This window comes from Chanodichthys erythropterus, chromosome 10 (genome assembly GCF_024489055.1).
Source record: "Chanodichthys erythropterus isolate Z2021 chromosome 10, ASM2448905v1, whole genome shotgun sequence".
NCBI lineage: Eukaryota > Metazoa > Chordata > Actinopteri > Cypriniformes > Xenocyprididae > Chanodichthys > Chanodichthys erythropterus.
Genome location: NC_090230.1, coordinates 30,518,998 through 30,545,707, shown reverse-complemented (window position 1 = coordinate 30,545,707; position 26,710 = coordinate 30,518,998). Strand labels below are relative to the sequence as shown.

General features: G+C 32.0%; 1 protein-coding gene across 4 annotated transcripts; it reads right to left on the bottom strand.

Moving 5' to 3' along the window:
* Window positions 1-506: 506 nt before the first annotated feature.
* On the bottom strand, window positions 507-26,485 carry nup155 (nucleoporin 155). 4 transcript variants are annotated; one of them, XM_067398931.1, is made up of 34 exons: window positions 26,342-26,485; window positions 25,732-25,898; window positions 24,805-24,942; window positions 24,369-24,465; window positions 24,223-24,293; window positions 23,944-24,036; window positions 20,778-21,044; window positions 20,628-20,701; window positions 20,456-20,547; window positions 19,229-19,326; window positions 18,879-19,147; window positions 16,949-17,119; window positions 16,759-16,869; window positions 16,587-16,681; window positions 14,785-14,870; window positions 14,602-14,664; window positions 14,143-14,293; window positions 13,981-14,047; window positions 12,049-12,167; window positions 11,862-11,965; window positions 10,016-10,149; window positions 9,700-9,891; window positions 8,380-8,518; window positions 8,153-8,288; window positions 7,893-8,046; window positions 6,765-6,869; window positions 6,527-6,681; window positions 6,245-6,374; window positions 3,173-3,286; window positions 2,975-3,095; window positions 2,788-2,898; window positions 2,553-2,689; window positions 1,420-1,526; window positions 507-1,343 (listed from the first exon to the last, which is right to left on the bottom strand). In XM_067398931.1, exons 2-34 carry the CDS (start codon window positions 25,871-25,873, stop codon window positions 1,205-1,207), a joined length of 4,182 nt encoding a protein of 1,393 aa, XP_067255032.1. In that variant the 5' UTR covers window positions 25,874-25,898; window positions 26,342-26,485; the 3' UTR covers window positions 507-1,204. The 4 variants fall into 4 exon arrangements, with proteins under 4 accessions (XP_067255032.1, XP_067255033.1, XP_067255034.1 ...); XM_067398932.1 differs by having other exon boundaries at window positions 20,778-21,041; XM_067398933.1 differs by lacking the exon at window positions 14,602-14,664.
* Window positions 26,486-26,710: the final 225 nt, after the last annotated feature.

The following is a 26,710-nucleotide window of genomic DNA, read 5'->3' as shown; positions in this document are numbered from 1 at the left end:
AAACTGAAAACGATTGTCCCTCCTGTGCTTTGGTAATTGCTGCCAGCAATTACTGTAATTATGTTCGTTATGCCACTTTTCTGCATATGAATGCAATTCTTGTCATGTTAAATATTTGCTGTGATATCAGCATAAAGATCTGTTTACAAAAACAAAGAATAATAAAAGATATTTATAGTTAATATTTAGTGTACATATTTCATTTGCAAATTACAAATAAGTCAATATAGCATGTACATTATAAATATACACCATTTATAATTTGCTATCTTCAATTGTATGTGCATATTATATATATTTTAAACAATTTGTACGTTCAAAAGTATTAATTTATAACAATTTTCTCTCTCATATATATATATATATATATATTTTTTTTTTTTTAAATTTACATAGTAAATTTTATCAAGTAAATTTTTTAAAATGCTTACCTGTCAGAAATATGCTAAAACAATTCCTCTGAAAATTATACATTTTACACAACTGTAATTTAAAACAAACCTTTCTTTTATTATTTTCAAATCATTGCCATACAGATAATACACAAAACTAAAGAATGGTTGAAAACGATTCAGACTTTCATAAAAATTAGTCCTTTTCATAAAACAGTCCCCTGCTAGTACAAAACGCATGAGAGCATGATGCTTCCTTTCAGAAGAAACTGAAATAGAATTCATGGGAAATCTGCCATAGATATGGTGAATATTTCAGTGGGCCTGCTTTATCCTCAGCGTTTATCCAAAGTTTGCACAAATAAAAATGTTACCGCACTTTCAGAAAGTGTTTTATCAGTAGAAAATATCTAGAATAAGTGCCTCATGGGACAGTTTATGAACAAATACTGTACAGATACCAGTTATTAACCATAAACATGACAAATGATTTAGCAAGATTTCTAAATATGAAATTAAAATGTATTCAACACCCTTATATCGGGTATTCTCAGCACTGAGGACCACAAAAACTTCTGCAAACCAAAGAACAGACATCTGAAGTGTTTATTTTGGCCGTCTGTTGGGCATTTCCATGGCTGGATGAGTGAACATTATTAAATTTCTGGCACAAAGAGAGCTGTAACTATAAAGACTGAAGACCTGGTGTGGTGAGATGCATCAGGCTACTGTAGTATAGGGTGTCCATCAAACTCTTACATGCTGACAGCGAGAACAGAACATTCACAGTAGGTCAGTGACCTTCACTGTCCTCAATGGAGCTTCTCCAGTTTGGCCTGAAGGGATTTAAAGTTGCGTATAATGTCCTGCAGGGCAGCGTTCGGACTCAAGGACTGCAGCTCCACCAGATAACCACAGATATTATCCAGACAAGCGTTGGTAAACCTCCGTCTGCAATGAACCCCAGAGTGAGTGAATGATGGCAAAATATGAAATACATAAAACATCTGGAGGACAAGATGTTTACCTGTCATAGGTGGGCACACGGCTGGGATCATCCACATATCCCGACAGGAGCACATGGATGCACTGGACCAGGTGAAGGGGTTTCTTCAGGCGCTGCCAACATGGGTCCTAAGAAACACAGAAATGATCAATTGCTCAAAGTCTCAAACTCAAAATGATGATTTGGATGCAAGAAACACTTGTTTTTTTGTGTGTTTTTTTTAAAATTTATTTTTACAAATTTTACAGGGCTATTAAAAATTAAAAAAAAAAAAAAAAAAAAAAAAAAAAAGAATAAATGTAGTATATAACTATAATATAAAACTACTTTAAATAAATATACAACTACCGCAAAGCAATCCTTAATAGAATTATGGATAAATAAAAAAAAAAGAAAACTATATAATTTTTTAAAAATTATGAAAATAAATAAGTACACAAACAATCATTATTATGGATTAATAAATAAATAAATAAAAATATATGTTTTTAAAGTAAATAAATATATAACTACCATCAAGCAATCCTTAATATGATTATGGATTAATAACTAATAAAAATACTGGGGGAAAAAAATAATTTAAGCAATTTTAATTTTATGGAGTAATATATTTTTTTGTTTTTAAATTAAAAAAATAAAATAAATAATAATAATAATAATAAAAAAAAAAATAAGCACACTTAAACAGTCCATAAGAGGATTATGGATTAATAAATAAATAAATAAAATTTGAAGGTAAATAAATATACAACTATCCTTAAGCAATCTTTAAGATTATGGATTAATAAATCAATAATAAAAAATACCAAAAAAAATAATAATAATAATAATAATAATATATATATATATATATATAATAAATAAGTACACAAAAATCCTTAATAGGATTATGGATTCATAAAAAAATAAATGTTTAAGTAAATAATAAGTACACTTAAACAGTCCTCAAGAGGATCATGGATTGATAAATCAATAAAAAAAAAAAATCAATAAAAAAAAAAAAAAAAAATGAAAAAAATATATAGATTTCTTTAAAATTGGTAAATAAATAAGTACACTTAATCCTTAAGAGGATTATGGGAAAATGAGATATTGAGTGGGTGAGATGCCCGTCTAATCGAAATGCCACAGTAGTTTCCACTCAGTTCTCGTACCCTCGTCTTGAAGAGCTGGTCATAGACCTCCAGCATCCGCGGAAGCTGAACTCCAATTTCCTGCATGGTGAAGGTGACAAAGCCCACGTCCCAGTTTAACCGACATACTTCCTGTTCCAGAAACTTCACCAGGAAGTCTGAAGATCACATAAAACAGCAGAAGATTAGATTATAAACACAAGAGAAAAATCACTTGAGCTCCACAATCACATGGGTCAGGGAAGCCAAACGGCACCTAATGGAAAGTATCGTGGTGTCCCAGCGTACAACTTCCCCAGCGACACCAGCTTTAGGCTCAGAGCTCTCATACGGTCCGCCGGACTCATGGCCACACTGTCGCTCAACTCTGAAACACAAAACAAGCCATCAGACTCACGGATCCACACGAACACAGGAAGACGACCTGCCCGGAGAGGACTTACCCTTCTCAATGATCTCCTGCCACAGCGAGTGCACCAGGATCGGATCCGAATGTCCCGCACAGTGAATTATAGCCAGCTTACACTCCGACAACCGGAAATGATCCGCAAACTCTCCGTACAGCTACAGAGAGGAAAGCAGCAGAGGAAATGTTTAGATTAGGAGGAGCACCTGTGAGCGACTCAAACACCTTCACTTACCTTGGTAATGTCCATGAGCTCAGAGTCCAGCTGTGTAATGGCTCCCTGCACAGAGGGATGCTGGGAATACTGTCTGCGCAGGGTTTCCTGGATCTGCACCTGAATCCGCACCACCTGGAGGATCAAAGCAGCATTACAGGTTTCTGCAGGATTCATGACGGTACATTTAAGACTGTTTTAAGACCTTTGAAGGCCAAGTAAAGAAAATTAAGGAATAAATTAAATCTAAATGGCTGTGGAGTATAAGCTTGTTTCTACCACCGAATAAAAAATAAAATAAAAAAGGTAATTGCGACTTTCTCACAATTGCGAGTTTACATCTTGCAATTCGGACTTCTTTTCTTATTCTGCGAGTTATAAACTCACAATGGTGAGTTATAAAGTTCAATTGCGACTTCTGACTTTATATCACGCAATTCTGACTATAATTTGCGATTTTGACTTTATTGACTAATTTTGACTAATTTGCAATTCTGACTTTATAACTCGCGATTTTGACTATAATTTGCAATTTTGACTTTATAACTCGCAATTTTGACTTTATAACTCGCAACTCTGACTAATTTGCGATTTTGACTTTATAACTTGCGATTTTGACCATAATTTGCAATTCGGACTAATTTGCAATTCTGACTTTATAACTCGCGATTTTGATTATAATTTGCGATTTTGACTTTATAACTCGCAATTTTGTCTAATTTGTAATTCTAAATATAACTCGCAATTTTGACTAATTTGCGATTTTGACTAATTTGCGATTTTGACTAATTTGCGATTTTGATTTTATAACTCGCGATTTTGACTAACTTGCAATTTTGACTAATTTGAGATTTTGATTTTATAACTCGCGATTTTGACTAACTTGCAATTCTTACTTTATAACGCGCAATTTTGACTTTATAACTCGCAAATTTGACTATAATTTGCAATTTTGACTTTGTAACTCACATTTCTGACTAATTTGCAATTCTTACTTTATAACTCACAATTTGACTATAATTTGCAATTTTGACTTTATAACTCACAATTTTGACTTTATAACACAATTTTGACAAATTTGCGATTTTGACTTTATAACTCACAATTTTGACAAATTTGCAATTTTGAATTTATAACTCACAATTTTGAATATAAATTTGTAATTCTGCCTTTATAACTCGCAATTTTGACTTTATAACTCACAATTTTGACTTTGTAACTCACAATTTTGACTTTGTAACTCGCAATTTTGAATTTATAACTCACAATTCTGACTAATTTGCAATTCTGACTTTATAACTCGCAATTTTGACTTTATAACTCGCAATTTTGACTATAAATTTGCAATTCTGACTTTATAACTTGCAATTTTGACTAATTTGCGATATTGAATTTATAACTCGCAATTTTGAATATAATTTGTAATTCTGCCTGTATAACTCGCAATTTTGAATTTATAACTCACAATTCTGACTAATTTGCAATTCTGACTTTATAACTCGCGATTTTGACTATAATTTGCAATTTTGACTTTATAACTCGCAATTTTGACTTTATAACTCGCAATTTTGACCATAATTTGCAATTCTGACCATAATTTGCAATTCTGACTAATTTGCAATTCTGACTAATTTGCAATTCTGACTAATTTGCAATTCTGACTTTATAACTCGCGATTTTGATTATAATTTGCGATTTTGACTTTATAACTGCCAATTTGGACTAACTTGCAATTTCGACTAATTTGCGATTTTGACTTTATAGCTCGCGATTTTGACTAACTTGCAATTTTGACTAATTTGCAATTTTGATTTTATAACTCGCGATTTTGACTAACTTGCAATTCTTACTTTATAACGCGCAATTTTGACTTTATAACTCACAATTTTGACTTTATAACTCACAATTTTGACAATTTGCGATTTTGACTTTATAACTCACAATTTTGACTATAAATTTGCAATTCTGACTTTATAACTTGCAATTTTGACTAATTTGCAATTTTGAATTTATAACTCACAATTTTGACAAATTTGCAATTCTTACTTTATAACTCACAATTTTGACTATAATTTGCAATTTTGACTTTATAACTCGCAATTTGACTATAATTTGCAATTTTGACTTTATAACTCACAATTTTGACAAATTTGCAATTCTTACTTTATAACTCACAATTTTGACTATAATTTGCAATTTTGACTTTATAACTCGCAATTTTGACTTTATAACTCACAATTCTGACTAATTTGCAATTCTGACTTTATAACTCGCGATTTTGATTATAATTTGCGATTTTGACTTTATAACTGCCAATTTGGACTAACTTGCAATTTCGACTAATTTGCGATTTTGACTTTATAGCTCGCGATTTTGACTAACTTGCAATTTTGACTAATTTGCGATATTGAATTTATAACTCGCAATTTTGAATATAATTTGTAATTCTGCCTTTATAACTCACAATTTTGACTTTATAACTCACAATTTTGACTTTATAACTCACAATTTTGACTTTGTAACTCACAATTTTGACTTTGTAACTCACAATTTTGAATTTATAACTCACAATTCTGACTAATTTGCAATTCTTACTTTATAACTCACAATTTTGACTATAATTTGCAATTTTGACTTTATAACTCGCAATTTTGAATATAATTTGTAATTCTGCCTTTATAACTCACAATTTTGACTTTGTAACTCGCAATTTTGAATTTATAACTCACAATTCTGACTAATTTGCAATTCTTACTTTATAACTCACAATTTTGACTATAAATTTGCAATTCTGACTTTATAACTTGCAATTTTGACTAATTTGCGATATTGAATTTATAACTCGCAATTTTGAATATAATTTGTAATTCTGCCTTTATAACTCGCAATTCTGCCTTTATAACTCGCAATTTTGACTAATTTGCAATTCTGACTTTATAACTAGCAATTCTGACTTTATAACTCGCAATTTTGACTTTATAACTCGCAATTTTGACTAATTTACAATTCTGACTTTATATCTTGCAATTGCAACTTTATATTTTGCAATTCTGACAGATAGAAAGTAATCAGCAGCTGCTTCTGTGTCATTACCTCCATCTTCTCCTCCAGTTCATGCAGAAACTCTCCGTCGGCTCCCAGTGAAGACACGCAGGACGAGCTCTTGGCGGAGAGGATGGCCCTCGAGATGTACTCCAAACGCTGCTTCAGAGAGATCTCAGTGCTGCACGCACACAAAACCAACATTAAACACTCGACACCACCATGATGAGGCAAACTGAACCTTTGAGGCTTCATACAAATGTAAAAAACAGAAATACCAATATTTAAATGAACCAATTAGATTTCAGTGGGCGGGGCTAACCAACACGATACCTGTGCATGTCTGCCAGTCGCGCCAGCACGTGCGCCGCTTTGCCAAAGCTTCTGTTCTTCTCGTAGTATCGCCACAGCAGGTCCATGTTACGCACTTTACTCTGGTCCTGTTTGATCATGTGCATCAGATGATCCTCGAGGTACGGAGAATTCACCTGGACCAGAGGAGAAAGGGTCCTTAACACTCAGAGCAAGACCTTAAGCTATGTTACAAAACTCTGCATCATATTTGTCATACCTCCAGAAGTTTGTCGGTAAGATCGGCCTGAATGAGCCAGTTATAGAGAGCGATGTGGAAGAGCTCGTCTTGAGATCTCTGAGCGAGACCCAGCATCTGCTCGAACTGTGTGAACAATCAGTGCTGTTACTGTTCATTCATCTACAGCTATTAAAAAAACGTTTTCTTTCATTGAAGTAAAGGGTGAAAATAAAATAAAAGAAATACTAGACGAAAAACTTACATTTAAAATAACAAAAAGTTTGCCTTGGCAAGCAAGTGAAATAAAATAATTTGAAAATAATTCAAATAAGTTAAAGTAATAAACAAGGTTATTACAGCTTTGGTTTTTATTTACTTTTCAAAATCAAATTATTATTATTTTTATTATTATTAAGTCTTTTTGTTAATTTTATTTTTCTACACATAGGTCTTTTATTTTTAGATTTTACTTAATATTTTTTTTATTTCATTTGAATATATAGATGTACAAATAAAAAAAACTCAAATAAAACTGAAAAACTAAATAAATTTATAAATGAATTAAAAATACATAAATTAAATCAAATAAAAATAAATAATTCAATAAAAACTAAAAACACAAAATAGATACACTAAACAACGAAAATAAATTTAAAAATATAATAAATAAATAAAGCTAAATAAAAAAATGCAACTTAAAAAAAAGCTAAAACGAAAATGAGAAAATTAGTTTAAAATAAGTCAAACAAGTTGAAGTACTAAACAATGTTATAGTTTTATTATATTTTTATTATGTTTTATATTATTTTTTGATTTCAAATTATGTAGTTTAATTTGTTATATTACCAAGTATGTTAGTTATAGTTTTGTACACATTTTGCCTTCTATTTTTAAATTTTATTTAGTTTTTCAGAAGTTTTTTCCCCTGTTTCAGTTAATTAATAAAATTAAAAATTAGAAATGTGGCCTTGGCAACTAACTGAAATAAAGCTAAATAAAAATACAAAAAAATACAGTAAAAAGACAAAAGCACACAGCAAAATTACCACCTAATGAAAATATATATATAAAAAGGCCAAATCAAAATATAAAGTAGTACTATAATAGAAAAACTCAATAACACTGCATCAAACAGGTTTAAACTGTAGCAGGTGGCATGTAACTCACATGGGCAGCAGCATCCTCATTGCTCAACATGTTGGGGTCAGAGGTCATGACAGGCGGCCCGGGCTGTTTTGGGACGCTGGGAGACTGAGGAGCTGCTTTACTCTGATTCACCAACTCCTGCATGGTGTCCGTGATGCATTTATAACAGGACAGTCTGGACAAAACAAGTAATAAATGATTTATTTATGACCAGTTTCGAACCTGCAACTCCCACATGAGCACCTTAGGATCCTATATGATGAATATACGTGTGTACCGACCTCTCCTGGCAAGCCTGCTGGCCGGTGGAGTCCTCCTCCGGTTCTCCGTTCCTGTAGAAGTGCGGCCCCAGTTTCTGAGGGTCTTTCTTATCAGCAGCTGTGAGACACAGCTCCACCACGCCCTCATAGAAGCGCACTGAACGGGAGCAGAAGAGGATCAGTTTGTTATGTAATGTAAAGATCGCTCCGTTCCTCTGCAGTTAAAGCAGATCCGCTCAGACGCTCACCTTGCCGGTACTGTGAGCAGACGAGCGGCAGGTCTGTATGATGGCTGATCTGCTGATAGAGGCGGAGGGATTCCTTCAGCGTTCGCTCCTTATCGAGCTTGTTCTGGATCTGTCTGGAGCTCTGGAGCAGCTCATTGGCCTGTGAGGAGGGAAAAAGATTCTCATATAAAGACCTTCAGTTCTGTACTGTTCTGCATTTTTAACTTCAAAAGTAACAAAAGAATTGATCATGGAAACCAAAGTGGAAATAAGATAAGTGGTATTTTTAAATAAATAAAAATCTAACTATTTCACTAAATAAATGTGAATAAAAAACTAAAATATTTTTTTTTAAATCAATTTTTTTTTTAAATCAATAAATAAAAAATATTATAGATAAACAAAACAACTAAAGTAAAGAAAATAACGAAAGTAAATAAAATGAAAAAAAAAAAAAAAAAACACAACTAAAAAAAAAAAATAAAATTTAAAAATGCCCTAAAAATGTATAAATACATAAAAATAAGCTAAATAATAAATATGCACACTAAAAACAAACAAACAAAAAAATCTATATTACTAAATTAACTAAATAAAACTGATTCCTTTATCACAAATGTAAATAAAATAAAAATTAAAAACTAGAATAATAAAAAAAAAGAAAAAAAAAACAGATAAACAAAAACATAAAATAACTGAATAAATAAATAAAATGAAGAAACTAAAAACAAAAAAAAAATTAAAACCACACCAAAAAAATTAAATTTATAAATACATTAAATACATAAAAATAAGATAAATAAATATGTGCACTAAAAACAAAACAATTAATAAATTAACTAAAAAAATTATTCCTTTCCCACAAATGTAAATAAAAAATAAAATGAAAAACTTGAATAAAACACAATTACGAAATGTAAAAAAATAACGAATGTAAATACATAAAACTAAAAAACTAAATTTAAACTATTTCTATTTTAAAGTTATTTATTTATTTAAATAAAAATTAAAACACACTACAAACAAATAAAACAAAATTAATAATAATAAATTAAACTGAAATATAAATAAATAATTAAAAATATAAAAAACAATAAAAACACAAATAATAAACCCAAATAAATTTTCAAAAAAACAAAACAAAAAAAACCCACTACAATAAATACATACACTAAAAAAGAAAACACTAAATGAATAAATTAAATAAACGGTGATTCCTTCCCCATAGCTACCAGAGTTATTTTTCCATCTGTGTGTGTAGTGTGTGTGTGTAGTGTGTGTGTGTAGTGTGTGTGTGTAGTGTGTGTGTGTGTCTCAGTGGAGTGTGAGAATCTCAGGTACCTTCGAGCAGATGCTGTCATCACTGCTGTAAAGCAGAGGGCAGATGTCTCTCAGGTGAGCGCTGACCGTGTCTACAGACGCGCTGTCTTTGATGTACACGTTAATGAGGGCGGTGACGAGAGCGCCGGTCAGCTCGCGTCCAGAAACAACCACGTCCTTAAAACTCACGGCCTTAATCTGATCCTGAAACTCCTGAAGGGAGAAGAAAACCAGCGAGGGAAATGATAGAAACGGAAACCCTTCAAAATAAAAGCCTAGAGACAGAAACCCTTCAAAATAAAAGCTCAATAGTTCACTAGAGAGCGATGTGTCGTACCTTGGGCATCTCAGAGATGATGAGGCTGAACTGATGGTCACACAGAAGCTTCCAGAGCGCCAGCGTCTGACAGGAGCGATGAATCAACTGCTGCATGGCCTGAAGAGACGCTTTCTCGAACGCCTGAGCCTCGGCTGAGGAACAAACATGAGAAGATGGTGAACATCCTGACACACCGATACCGATAATTCTTTATATTTGATTATTGGTCAAAACTATTTTACTATAAAAGACTCGTATTAATATAAATAGTATTTTAGTATTTATACTAGTATTTACGCTAACACTAGCAAAGCTGAATGACTATCCTAGGACAACATGCAAAAAAAAAAAAAAAAAAACTAGCAACATGCTAATTCATGTGATTAACATGCTAAACCAATGCTAGCAACATGGTAATTCATACTAGCAAAGTGTTAAATCATGCTAACAATGTGTTAAATGTTAACAACATGTTAATTCATATTAACATTACAAGATGGTGACATGATAATTAATGCTAGCTAAGTGTTAAAACATGCTAGTAAAATTCTAATTCATGTTAATGTGCTTAAACATGCCAATTCATTCCAGCAACTTGTTAAAACATGCTAGCAACATTGTAATTAATGCTAACAAAGCATTAAATCATTTTAACAATGTGTTAAAACATGTTAATTCATGCTAGTTGTGTTAAAACGTTAATAAAATGTTAACTCATTCTAGCAATTAAATCATGCTAGCAATGTGCTAAAAAATGTCAGCAACATGTTAATTCATAGTAACATGTTAAAAGATGCTAACAACATAATTCATGATAGCAAAGTGTTAAAACATGCTAGTGTATGCTAGCAACGTGCTAAAACATGTTGACCTACGCATGTTAACTCATTGTAACAGTGTTAAATAATGCTAGTAATGTGTAAAAGCATGCTAGTAAAATGTTAATTCATGTTAATGTGGTAAAACATGCTAATTCATGTTGGCAATGTGTCAAAACAATATATTAGTATTTTAATTAACACTAACAAAGCTTAATGACTATCCTAGGACAAAATGCTAAAAAAAAACAACAACCACATGCTAATTCACGCTATTAAAAGGCTAGCAATGTGTTAAAACATGTTACCAACATGGTAATTCATGCTAGCAATGTGTTCAAATGCTAACAAGTTAACAAAGTGCTAAATCATGCTGGCAATGTTTTAAAACATATTAACATGTTAATCCATGTTATCAATGTGTTAAAACATGCTAGTTTATGTTAAAAGTGTTAAAACATGCTAGTTTATGCTAACAACATGTTAAACATGCTAGCAAATGTTAATTCATGTTAGCAATGTGTTAAAACATGCAAATTCATGTTAAAAGTGTTAAAACCTGCTAGTTTATGCTAGCCAAATGCTAAAAACATGGTAACAAAGTTAAAACGTTGGTAAAGATGCTAATAACATGCTAATCATGCTAACAACCTACTAATCCATGTTAACATGCTAAAACGTGCTAGTAAAAAGTAAAACCTTCAACTTCAAGCGGTTCAAAATTATTTTAAACTTTCAGATCAAAGTTTGTCATCAAACTTTACTCATCTAATTATAATTTTATGTGCTGCACGTGTTGCACTTAACTGTTTTTTCCTTTTCTTAATTGTATCCAATCATATTTCAAGCAATTCACAACCATCATGGCGAACAGTGTGAATCTGTAGTGTTTCAGCTGAAGGAAATAATCCATCATTTATCGACTTTAATATATCGGCCATATTTTCTTATCACGCCGATAACGATAACATTAAAAATGAACATATCAGCCGATAATGATATGATGGCTGATATATCGTGCATCACCAGTACACACTAAAACTCACTGTGGTACTTCCTCTGAAGCTCCTGCTGTACTTGTTGAGAGCTGGAACCATCTGGACGCATGAATCCCAGAAGTCTCTGCTGCAGGTTTGCTGGTGAGCTGAAACTGCAGAGGTCAAATCAGTTAGGAAACTGCATCGCTACAAGAAACAGGCATTACTACAACATGAGGAAGTGACGGGGACCTACTTGGCCACACCCAGAGAAGAAGTCGGACTGAACTGGGAGTTTTTGTCCAGGAATTCCTTCAAACCCTGAAGCTCCATTAGGACGAGCTCCAGATCAGAGGAAGTGGCCGTACTCTCCAACTAAACATCAAACAACATCAATGAATCACACGAAAAGGTGCTGTGATGTCACACATTTCACACCAAAGTAAGTTCACAGTTTAGACTCTTTAAAACACGTCCAAGAGTTTCACACGCCGGTCTGTTATTGTTGGGACGCCGGCGTTACATTTCCACGCCTCTAAACTTGACGCAGAACAAAATGACTTGTGATTCTTTAACAGTCAGTCACATGGCCTCTGGGAAAGCTGTGATGGAGTCCAGAGCTTCTGCCATCAGTCTGAACATCTGGCTACGCGAGAATAACCTGAACCTAAACGCACAAAATGATTGACAGGCAGAAAACTTTTCTGATTGGCTAAAAGTTGATGCACTACAAAAAATCTGGAACGCAAACGGAGCGGAAAAGTTAAAAATGCTCCAAAATACATTACTCACAATAAAATAAACAAACAAAATTAATAAAACATTTGTAAAAATCCAAAAACAAAATCAATAAAAACGAAATAAAACAAAAACCACTTCTGTAAAATTTCTCCAAAATCTGTCATTACTAACAAATAAAAGTAATTAAAAAAAAAAAAAAAAGATAAACATTTTTACAAAAATGTAAAAATATTCTAAAATCAGTCATTATTCACAATAAACAAAAAAATAAATTAACAAAAAGCAATTGTAAAATTGCTCTAAAATATCATTACCAACAAGTAAATAACAATGAAAATCAAAGCATTTTTGTAAAATTTCTACAAAATCTGTCATTAACAACAAAATTAAAATAGTTATAAACAAAAATAAATAAAACAACACATTTTTACAAAAACGTACAAATACTATAAAATCTGTCATTACTCACAACAGAATGAACAAAAACCAAAATAAAATGAAACAAAATTAATTTTTTGTAAAAAATTACATTTGCCAATAATCACAAACAAAATAACTAATTAAACGAAAGTAAAAGCCTTTTTCTAAAATTTCTCAAAATCAAAATCTGACATTACCCACAGTAAAAACAAATAAACAAAGGTTTTTGTAAAATTGCTTCAAAATCTGTCACTACTAACAATAAAAATTAAGAAAAAAAAAGAAAATAGAAAAACACCACATTTTTACAAAAATGTAAAAACTCTAAAATCTGTCATTACTTTGTCATTTAAACAAAATAAAATAAAAGTATTTTTGTAAAACTCAAAGGGTCAATTACGAACAAAGCTTATAAAAATGAATTAAATAAATAAAAGCAAAAGCATTTTTGTAAAATTGCTTCAAAATCTGTCACTACTAACAATATTAAAAAAATAAAGAAAAATAAAGAAAAACACCACATTTTTACAAAAATGTAAAAACTCTAAAATCTGTCATTACTTTGTCATTTAAACAAAATAAAATAAAAGTATTTTTGTAAAAATCCAAAGTGTATCAATCACAAAATAAATAATTAAATGAAAGTAAAAGCATTTTTCTAAAATTGCTTCAAAATCTGTCACTACTAACAATAAAAATTTATTAATAAAAAAATAAACACATTTTTACAAAAATGTAAAAACTCTAAAATCTGTCATCACTTTGTCATTTAAACAAAATACTTTTTTTTTTATAAAAATCCAGTGTCAATTACAAACAAACTTATAAAAACTAATTAAAAACAAAAGCATTTTTGTAAAATTTCTCCAAAATCTGTCATTACTCACGTTAAATAAATACTAAATAAAAACAAATAAATATGTTTATGTAAATTGCTTTACAATCTGTCACTTAATTAATTAGAAAATAGATAAAAACGAAATAAAAACACATTGTACAAATATGTAATAAATCTGTCATTACTCACAAAAGACACAGTCTGACTGCCTTTGTTTATGATGGTCTCCATCGACAGACTCCCGTCCCAGATGTTCCTGTTTCAAAGCGTCAACATGAAGCAAGTCTTTATGAAAGAATCAGTCAAAACAGACGGTTATGAACATTCATAACGTCATAATGTCTGACTGACCCCAGTATACGTGTGAAGTAAATACAGATGCCGTTGTGTTTTCCGGAGAAGATGACCTCAGGTCCAGAAGACATAGCTGTGAGAGCGCCACCGCCGGGGCTCATGGGAGTAGCCGAGATGTAAGGGGTCGACATGTTTGGCGGGAACATGCCTGATGAGTCAAACACATTTAAAAACAATATAGAGCAGGATCTCACTGGATTATTAGACTGTAATATTATTACATTAGATTATTTATTTACATTAACATGCAAAATATTACAAAAAAGACAACAAAAAGATGCATTATGGGCCTGGAATAGAGACAGACAGGAGCGTTACTGACAGACTGGGAAGAGAGGAGCTGCAACAATGAGTAAAATAATATGAAAACCTGCCCAAAAACATCATCTTTAACATCAGCTCTACTAGTCCACACAGATTAGTGAAGCGTCACTGGTCTGAGGGGAAGTTTTATACCTGGGGCAGGTGTGGCAAGAAAACTGGGGTTTGGTAGGGGGCTGCCGACAGGCATTGGGGATCCTACAATCACAGCAGACTACAGATTAGACATTAGTCAACACTCACAGCTTCTAGTGTGTGATTCCACATGGTTAATGGTTACAACAAGATTATTGTGTGGCATGTTGAATTGCTTCGCACCTGGTACAGGAGAGCTGAAGAGCGGCCCGACGTTACTGGGTGCAGAGATGGCAGATGGGAAACGCATCTGAGCCTCTCCACCGTACCTGCATAGAAACACCTCAAAACGTCAAATCAGATTGAGCAATGTATACATTCTCGCAATACTAGGGCCCTATGAAATCCGTTTTATTTTTTCCCAAATTCTATTTTTTCCCGTTTTAATTTTTCTGGATTCCATTTTTTTCTGTTTTCATTTCTTTTGACTCCATTTTAAATGGTTAAATTACATTTTAGTAATCAAAAAGCATGTCAATTTTTCCAACAATTTATTAAAAGTTTAACAACTTTTTAAATTTTTTTAGGGCCCTATGATATATGTTTTATTCTTTCCCCTCAAAATTGTATTTTTTTCTTTTTTATTTTTTTTTACCAAATTCTGTTTTCTGGATTCCATTTTAATGTTTAAATTAAATTTTAGTAATCAAAAAGCATGACAAATTTTAACAAAAGTTTAACAAAAAAATGGGCCCTATGATATACATTTTATTCTTTCCCCTCAATTTTTTTTTTTTTTTTTTTTTACCAAATTCCATTTTTTCCATTTTAATTTTCTGGATTTCGTTTTTACCGTTTTTTTTTTTTTTATTCCATTTTAAATGGTTAAATTAAATTTTAGTAATCAAAAAGCATGTCAAATTTGCCAACAATTTATTAAAAGTTTAACAATTTTTTTTTTTTTTTTTTATATTTTAGGGCCCTATGATATATGTTTTAATTCTTTCCCCTTAATTTTTTTTTTTTTTTTTAAACCAAATTCTGTTTTCTAGATTCCATTTTAATGGTTAAATTAAATTTTAGTAATCAAAAAGCATGTAAAATTTTCCAACAATTTTTTAAAAGTTTAACAAAAAAAATATAAATATTTTAGGGCCCTATGATATACATTTTATTCTTTATTTTTTTTTTTACCAAGTTTTTTCATTTTTTTTTTTTTTTGACTGATTTTAATGGTTAAATTAAATTTTAGTATGTCTAATTAAATGGAAAAGATGAATCTTGTCCTATTTACCAACAATGTATTAAAAGTTTAACAAAAAAAAAAAACACACATTTCTTTTAGGGCTCTATGATAAACGTTTTATTCTTTCCCCTCAAATTTTATTTTTTACCAAATTCTGTTTTCTGGATTCCATTTTAAAGGTTTAATTACATTTTATTAATCAAAAAGCATGTCTAATTAATTGAATTCTTAAAAACAATATTTATTGATTAAAAAATATATTTTTATGAAATGTTTTGTTTTTTCAGAAATTCTGTCAAAAAGAAAGCATACCATTTAATTTATCTTTCAATCATGAAATTAAACATTTTTGTCAAATAATGTGCTGCACAACAGTGCTTTACTGTTAAAATTTAAACATGGAAGAAAAACTGAGATAACTCAAAAATATAGTTAATAATTTATTATTAAATTAATGTATCTAAATTCTATTGTACAACAGTAGTATGTTTCCGTCAAGATAAAATAAACTTTTATTTTGACGAGTTGCCAGGAGCTTTCTTTGTGTTTATGACGGTAGTTTTCTCAAACGACGCGGTTAAATGCTGATGAAGTGACTTTCAGAGTGTACTGACCTGCTTTAAATTCATTCATCAAAATTTGACAAATTCCGTGACATTCCGCGTTATATACTAAATTCCGTTTTTATGACTGAATTCCGCGATTCCGTCCGCGTTTTCTGCATCGCGTAATTCATAGGGCCCTACGATACTTCCATGATGATTTTGTTGGCCATATAAAATTAAGAAACATATCTGACCTGAAGAAGGCTCGAGTGGCCCATACAGACACCTCTCGATCACTCGCTGCGGTGGAACAGGCCAAGATGAGCGCCGTGGCACACGCCTGCTCTTCCTGTGAAGGGAGGTGAATATTTATGATCAAACACATTAATGTGACGATAATAAAAGAATAAGCATGACGACACGTACCCTGTGCAGCTTAAAGAACCTCTCGATCTCCTCGCTCTCGCCTCCGGCGCTGCTCACCAGCAGGTGGCGCAACTGATCCACCGGCCTCAGCTTGTGGAAGATGTGACTCCCCTGCAGACGGTAAAGCAAACAGTAAGAAGAAGAACATGAAGGATATCACACGGATGTCATCAACGGGAAGATAAATCACCTGAGCGGACAAGAGAACAAATTTCTGGGGCGGGATGTTGTGCTGCTGAACCACTAAAGGAGAGTCAGTGACCGGAATGAGATCTTTATTCAGAGGAGTGAGGATTCTGGGAGATTTCATCTCCTCGATTGAACACAGAGCCCACGAGTGACCGTCCACATTCACCGTCATCTGAAGGAACAAGACAACAAACATGGGCGTCAGAGCGGCATCTTAATGAAAGATGTATCGGCTACCATATCGGTAACATTTAAATTAATCTCAAAAATTACATAAAAATTTGGATTGAGATTTATCGGACAATATATCGGTTATCTGTTTTCAAATATAAAGAATTCTCATGTCGTTCCACACCCGTAAGACCTTCGTTCATCTTCAGAACACAAATTAAGATATTTTTGATGAAATCCGACGGCTCAGTGAGGCCTGAGCAATGACATTTCCTCTCTCAAGATCCATTAATGTACTAAAAACATATTTAAATCAGTTCATGTGAGTACAGTGGTTCAATATTAATATTATAAAGCCACGAGAATATTTTTGGTGCGCCAAAAAAACAAAATAACGACTTATTTAGTGATGGCCGATTTCAAAACACTGCTTCAGGAAGCTTCGGAGCGTTATGAATCTTTTGTGTCGAATCATGATTCGGATCGCATGTCAAAAACAGCCAAACTGCTGAAATCACGTGACTTTGGTGCTCCGAACCGCTGATTCGACACAAAAGATTCATAACGCTCCGAAGCTTCCTGAAGCAGTGTTTTGAAATCGGCCATCACTATATAAGTCTTTATTTTGCTTTTTTTGGTGCACCAAAAATATTCTCGTTGCTTTATAATATTAATATTGAACCACTGTACTCACATGAACTGATTTAAATATGTTTTTAGTACATTAATGGATCTTGAGAGAGGAAATGTCATTGCTCAGGCCTCACTGAGCCGTCGGATTTCATCAAAAATATCTTAATTTGTGGTCTTACGGGTGTGGAACGGCATGAGGGTGAGTAATAAATGACAGAATTTTAATTTTTGGGTGAACTAACTCTTTAAGGACCCGCAGGGATAGGGGTGTGCGATATCACATTTTTTGATTGTGAATGATTAAAATGTCTCCACAATCTGCTTTTGAAGAAATAGACATACTGAACAACGTGACATATATTCACATCACGTTAACAAAGAGGTAGGGTTATGCTCACGGGACACAGCAGTTATTCACAATCACGAAAGTTTAGTATTTGCATGCGTTTTAAGCAGTCTTTTTTTTCACACACTGTTCTGATATGTGCTTTTCTGACACTTAAAGCCTGTCAAACAGCGTGTGAGTACTGAACCAAGTTATCTTTAGTGTATTATTGTGCTTAAACCGGTAAATATACACAAGGTTTCTACATAAACACATTTATGTCTAAAGTGAACGTAAACGGCTGGCAGAAAACCAGATGCGTGTTAGATCCGTGCATGTGGTCTTAAAGGGACAGCAGCCTAATAAACCTGCTGCCACTTGTCATTAAGAAAATCACTTACTGCTCTTCACCCAATAACTTTAGCAGCTTTAATAAGAATAAATGTATATATAATTTACAAAGTAAAGTCTATGTAGTGTTTTATTTTTTACATTTGTTTATTAAATTTCTAGCTTGAATGCTATTAAATACACCTACTGTGAAAAAAATTAAGCACTGTTTTTTTCATTTGTATATTTTATGTTGTATTTGTAATGTGCTTCTTTGTTATTATTTATTTTCAATAGCGAAGATAAAATAATGCAAGATGTTCATGTTCGCCCACCCTTACTTTGGCCTAAACGGTCGGTCATTCTTTTTCCATTTACATTTCGTTAACATATAAGGCTACATTTTTTAAAATAGGGAAATTAGTTTGTCTGTACTGCTCAGTCATTTGCAAAATAGTAAAATCAACCTGACCTGAGCTTCCATGAGGGGCTTTTTAAAGGGAAATGAATCGTGGTTGATGCACCACAGAACATCGTTGTCTTCCGTCTCAGACGAGGCCATCAGCAAAACACCTTTACTGTACAGAGCCTTGTGTACTTTAGCTGGTTTCTGGAGTGTGGAGGACGCAGAGAATCCGGGTGGCAGACGCACATGAACCAGCGCCAGGATGCAGGGCCGGGCCGGGACGTGTTTGGCGTTGGGCGGAGCAAAAGGGATGGTGCTAAAGTAAAGACGCACACCTGCACAACACACAGAAACACAACTATATGTACACAGATCAATGCTTCATTAGTCTGCATTTATAAATGAAGTGTTCATACCAGCATGAGTGACGGCCAACAGCTGACAGTCTGACGACTCGGAGCGATCGATTACTGCGATCTGAACGATGGGTTTGAACACGGAGCGATCAATCGTCCTGCAAAAATGATGCAAAGACACATGAGCTGATAAATGCATTATACAGGTGAATTACAATTTAACAAGAAAAACACTATTTATTAGTAATCATATCGGTGTTAAGCAATATGATCAATTTAATTAATTTTAAATTTATTAAGGATAATGATACATTTATTATTAATAATAAAATTATATTTTATTTTAAAAAATAAAATATTATTATTAATAATAATAATAATAATAATAATAATAATAATTACTATTATAATATTATGTAAGGAGTGCACTATATATCGGTGACCATATAATTTTTGACCAATATTAGTATTTTTTAATACATTTAAAATCTGATTAAAGATAAAGATACATCTATTATTAATTATTTATTTAAAAAATAAAATGTTATTATAAATAATTAGTAAAATAATATAATTATTATTATTCCAATAAATTAAGTTATTATTATATTATTCATATTAAAATAATGTTATTAATAAAAATATTAATAATAAAAATAATTAAATGCAGTTATTATGAAAAACTAGGAGTGCACAATAAATTGGTGACCATATCAGTACTGACCAATATTAGCATTTAAAATCATTTTTTACATGTATTAAAGATGATTAATTTATATAATAACATATTAAAATATTATTAATATCAACAATTATTATAAAATAAAATAAATGTACATATAAATTAATGAAAACGAATACTTATACTTTCAAAAATTTATATTTTTTTTACATTTATCAAAGATTTATTTATATAACATATTATAATACTATTAATCATGTTAATAATTATTAATAAAACAATGTACAATTATAAATTAATAAAAACAAATGAATATTTATAATACAAAAAATTTGATTCAATATTTTTTACATGTATTAAAATCAATTTAAATAATACTATTAATAAAATTAATTATTATAAAATAAAAAAATAAATGTACAATTATAAGTTAATAAAAACAAATGAATACTTTTAATACTTACAAAAATGCATATTAAAGATAATATATTGATCCTTATTTTATAATTTAAATGTAATCATTCAAATTGGTTATCAACTATCTATTTATCAACCAAAATTTTTCTATATGCACATCCACACAGAAAGCGCAGGTGAAGCTCTACCTGGCGATGTTTCCAGCCGCCGAGACGATGGAGCTCTGAGACATGGCGGCGACTCGACTCATTCCCTGCCCATCAGCGCCGAGATCATACACCTGACAGACACGAGAACACATTAGAGCGCCACTCAAAACCATAAACACCACGGCAAGTGATTCATTATCAGAGCACACACCTGCAGAACACCCTTCTCTGAGCGCGTGTATAAAATGTGCCGTGAATTGTCAACAGCAATTTGGACGACGGGATCTGCAACAAACGATGAGATTCGAATGAGAAACATGACATGAAAGCACAATGTTCATCTGCTGAATGACGTTCCTACCGTCCTCAGAGAAGGAGAACTGCAGCAGTGACGGGATGAGGAAGGACAGGCTGCTCTTGGAGTGGTTGATCTTCCTGCAGCGCTGACTGAACCAGCCCGCTTCAGCCTGATAGGCGATCTCGTACAGGCAGCCGTCTTTCCCCGCCATGAAGATCCGGCCCACGTCCGTGGAGGTGACGGCCAGCAGGTAGGTGTTATCCGTGGGGATGGAATAGAGAGGATCCGGCAGAAGCTGCATGGCTCCTGACATGCTGTCATTCAAACCTGCTGGAGGGTTGAGAATAAATCCAGTGTGAACACTATGGCTGTGACGATGATATCATTAAAGTGAATGTCATTAAAGATACAGTGGACTTCACTGGGGTTCAACGGGTTGAAGGTCCGAATTGTAGTTTCAGTGCAGCTTCAAAGAGCTCTACATGATCCCAGATGAGGAATAAGAGTCTCATCTAGAGAAACCATCAGCCATTTTCTAAAAAATAAATAAAATTATATACTTTTAAACCACAAATGCTCGTCTTGCACTGCTCTGTGATGCTCCATGCATGACGTAATCATGTTGGAAAGGTCAACTTCAAAATCATCCGACATCATTGTTTTACATTTTTTTGGAAAGAAATCTGACTCAGTCTTTGATGCTCGCTTTGTAAACACTGGATCAGTACTTCCGCCTACGTCACGCGTGATCTTTCCAACATGATTACGTCATGCGTGGAGCATCACAGAGCAGTGCAAGACGAGCATTTGTGGTTAAAAAGTATATAAATGTTTATTTTTTTCAGTAAATGTCCGATGGTTTCTCTAGATAAGACTCTTATTCCTCGTCTGGGATCATGTAGAGCTCTTTGAAGCTGCACTGAAACTGACATTTGAACCTTCAACCCGTTGAACCCCAGTGAAGTCCACTATATGGAGAAAAATCCTGGAATGTTTTCCTCAAAAACCTTCATTTCTTTTCGAATGAAGAAAACAAACATCTTGGATGACATGGAGGTGAGTAAATTATCAGGAAATAATAATTCTGAAAATAAATGTACAAATATAAATTAATGAAAACAAATTAATACTTATAAATTTATATTTATTTACATTTATCAAAGATTTATTTATATAACATATTATAATACTATTAATAATGTCAATAATTAATAAAACAAATGTACAATTATAAATGAATAAAAACAAATGAACAATACTTAAACATTTATATGAAATATTTTTACAAGTATTAAAAATTAATTTATATATTATAATACTATTAGTAATATCATAATTATTATAAAACAAAATGTACAATTATAAATTAATAAAAAATGAATACTTATAATACTTACAAAATTTGATTAAATATTTTTACATGTATTAAAATCAATTTAAATAATATTAAATACTTAAAATTAATATAAAATAAAAAATAAATGTACAATTATAAGTTAATAAAAACAAATGAATACGTATAATACTTACAAAAATGCATATTAAAGATAATATATTGATCCTTATTTTATAATTTAAATTTAATCATTCAAATTGGTTATCAACTATTTATACACATATTATATATATATATATATATATATATATATATATATATATATAAAGAGATGCACAGATACTAAATTTCTCTGCCAATACCGATTATTCAGAATTTTTCTTAAGGAAAAATATAAAATAAAAAAAATCTCTCCCAAATAATGTTTCAAATTATACAGGGAACCCTCTCATTTCGTACACTACAATATTAGAGGATACAATTAACCGCAGAGGTATAATTATATTCAGCTGCTGTTTATTTTCAGATACAATAATTACACTCAAACACTGAAATGTTTGTATTAGTATCACAAAAGGTAGTTTCATAAGCACTTGTTGTCTTCATGGCAAATTTACACAAACATAATTATTAAGAGTAAAATTATTAAGCTCCTCTCTAGTGTTTTTTATATATTGATATCTAAGGAACTGTGAACACTGGAAAACATTCCTGAGGTAAATGTGACATTTTGTTCACAAGCTGTTTTATTGATGTCTTTCCGAAAATAAAGATTACATGAGACACGATACATTCCGGTAAGTTGTACTATATCTTTCAACATACCTTTTAATGTTCATGCATGTTTTTCGAGATATAACTTGTATTGTAGAGGAAGAAAAGACTGAGGCATTACAGCGATCTGACATGTCACATTTAAGAGTGTCAAAACGCCATTTATTGTTTGAATTTCATGATAAAATGGACAGAATTTGAAAACTGAAACTTTAATTTTTATCAGAAGTAACAAAGTTTTTTGTGATTATTGGATGGGAGGCGCTACAAATAATATTTGATGTAGGAAAAAAAAAAACACAGACCTGGCTTGAACTACGGGCGATTCATAGGATCAAAAAGAGCCTGCTTTAACATCACTATTTTTAAACTATTAATGCATTAAAATTCAACACAAGAATGATTTTCTTCACATGAGTTGCAGTGTGAACATGTTTTTCCACACCCTTTTGGACAGGATATAATTAGCTTTTATCGGCCGATAGCAATTGTTGGCCAATACATCGGTGCATCTCATATTATATATATATATATATATATATATATATATATATATATATATATATATATATATATATATTTTTTTTTTCTTTTTTTACATATATACATATATACATATATATATATATATTATATATATATATATATATATATATATATATATATATATATATAAATAATATACACATATTATATATATATATATTATATATATATATATAATATACACATATATATATATATATAATATACACATATTATATATATATATATATATATAATATACACATATAATATACATATATATATATATATATGTATATTATATGTGTATATTATATATATATATATATATAATATGTGTATATTATATATGTATATATATATATATATATATATAATATGTGTATATTTTATATATATATATATAATATGTGTATATTTTATATATATATATATATATATAATATGTGTATATTTTATATATATATATAATATGTGTATATTTTATATATATATATATATATATATATATATATTAGAGAGATACATATGCTAAGATATGATTTTAGTGAACACACGCAAACGCTGATCAAATCCAAATACAACACCACTCACCTGTCTGGACTTTTGGGAAGCTCAATCCCAGGATCACAACATCCACCGGTGTGGCCAACACTAACAGGAAGTGGATGTGAGGCTGAAAAATACCTGTAACACCAAAGATTACCCACATCAGTTCAACATTTATAATACAAACACAATCAGTGATAAAACATCAAATTTTGAAAACTAAGAATCTCCAGAAGGAAATCTTGCAATGCATTACAGCATAATCAATCCATAATATTCTTAACTACTTCTGAGGGCGAGCACTAAATCAGAAAACCAACTCACCTGGCTTCGGTTTGACCAGTCCAACTGACAGTATAGTTTCACTGAGGCCGTCAAAATACGCCACATCACTCCTAAACAACACGTAAATCTCTATGAACGTCACGTATCCAAAATATCGAACTGATTTCCGATCTGTTGATACTCACCCATCCTCATAATTCCACATAAAAATGTCATTATCAATAGTAAGCCACGCCCTGGAGATTTCAGGGAAAACTCCCATCATGCAGTTGCACTGCATATCTGTTCAGTGTCAATTAAGGCATTGCAAACAACTTAATGAAACTCAATATAGTGACACATATCTGGCTTCGCAAACAAGAACAAATGTAGGGCGGGGCTTGATTTTCTCTGTGTGGAATTGATTGGATGGTGGTGGTTTGCTATTGGTGGATCTCATGTGAGTGACAGGTTGCCCCGCCCTCATCATCAGAGAAGAGACAGAGGGGAAGATGAGGAACATGAATTCAAAACAATAGTAAATACTACAATATTCCATAAATTGATGATTTCAGGGTGACTTTAATTGACACTTTGTTTGCAGAGATTATCGTAAAACTAAGCGCTTGGATGGTAGGATACGACCGAACTGCTCCACCAGCTCTGGGGGCAAAGGAACCCTGCGGATGGTGCTGAGCTCGGGAAGACTCGGAACGCTGATCAGACCCGGTCCCTGCAGAGGATAATCCATGTCCGACATTCCCGAGAGCGACGGCATATCTGCCAAACACCAGAAAAGAGTCTTAACAGGCATTGTGATAAAGGGTTAGTTCACCCAAAAATGAAAAAAACGTCATTAATTATTCACCTTCAGAACACAAATTAAGATATTTTTGATGAAATCCAATGGATCAGAGAGGCCTGAGCAATGACATTTCCTCTCTCAAGATCCATTAATGTACTAAAAACATATTTAAATCAGTTCATGTGAGTACAGTGGTTCAATATTAATATTATAAAGCCACGAGAATATTTTTGGTGCGCCAAAAAAACAAAATAACGACTTATTTAGTGATGGCCGATTTCAAAACACTGCTTCAGGAAGCTTCGGAGCGTTATGAATCTTTTGTGTCGAATCATGATTCGGATCACGTGTCTTTGGCGCTCCGAACCGCTGATTCAACACACTGATTCATAACGCTCTGAAGCTTCCTGAAGCAGTGTTTTGAAATCGGCCATCACTATATAAGTCGTTATTTTGTTTTTTTGGCGCACCAAAAATATTCTCGTGGCTTTATAATATTAATATTGAACCACTGTACTCACATGAACTGATTTAAATATGTTTTTAGTACATTAATGGATCTTGAGAGAGGAAATGTCATTGCTCATGCCCCACTGAGCCATCGGATTTCATCAAAAATATCTTAATTTGTGTTCTGAAGATGAACAAAGGTCTTACGGGTGTGGAACGACATGAGGGAGAGTAATTAATGACCGAATTTTCATTTCTGGGTGAACTAACCCTTTAACAAGAGGCAGTTTCACAGGAAGAACATCGACTCTTACTATGTGACGGGACATTGAGGAGCTCGGACAGGTCTGGGAAACAACGGTCCTCCTGCAGATGCCTGTCAATCAAGCGGCCGGAGTTTTCCAAAGCCTCCTGAAGAACTGCAGCTGGACTGCTGGAGCCCAGACTGGACGGCATGATCACTGGAGACTACACAAACCACCTGAGACGGAAGAACAATGAAATTAGTATCAAAATACATGTTAAATTATATATATATATATATATATATGGGAAAAAATATTCTTTCAAGTAATGTCTGTATTCATTGAACCAAGATTATATGTTAATGTGAAGCTGCTTCTGTTATATAACCTAGAAAATATAAAATGTTTAAGTAAATAATAACTAAAGTGAGTCTTGTTTAACATCATCATGAAATCGTTTCTTTATATAGTCCGCGACTGTAATAACAGCCATATCCAAACATAATACACAAACAATGTGCTTTAATTTACCTGATATGGAAATAAACATGTTTGATTAACTGAAGTTTAACAACACAACATGTTGAGTAGCTTTAGCCGTGCTGCTAACTCAAAATACAGACATTCTCTAAACAGCGTCACTTGAGCTCTGATTAAACACAAACTAAAATAAACTCACCTCTTTGATTGAATATTATATTCATAAAATATCAGCTGAAAGTGAAAGAAGAAAGTGAGTTTGTGGACTTCAGTGACTCCCGCCAAGCGCGTGCGACTGCGGCAGTGAGTGAAGCGCGCCGAAACCACACAAACACACACTGACGCATTTCAAAATAAAAGTCATCGGTTTCTCCTGAAAAATTTATATTTATTATTGAGATAAGATTGTTCAATAATTTAAGTTGGTCTATTTTCTCTTAAAAAGGGCAGAAAGCGTATTCATTTACTAATTTAAGGTCTATTTTTTTAAAAGATAAATAAGCTTGCAGATACATTAAAAATGTATTTCGACATTAATTTATCTATAATATAATAAATATTATGTAAT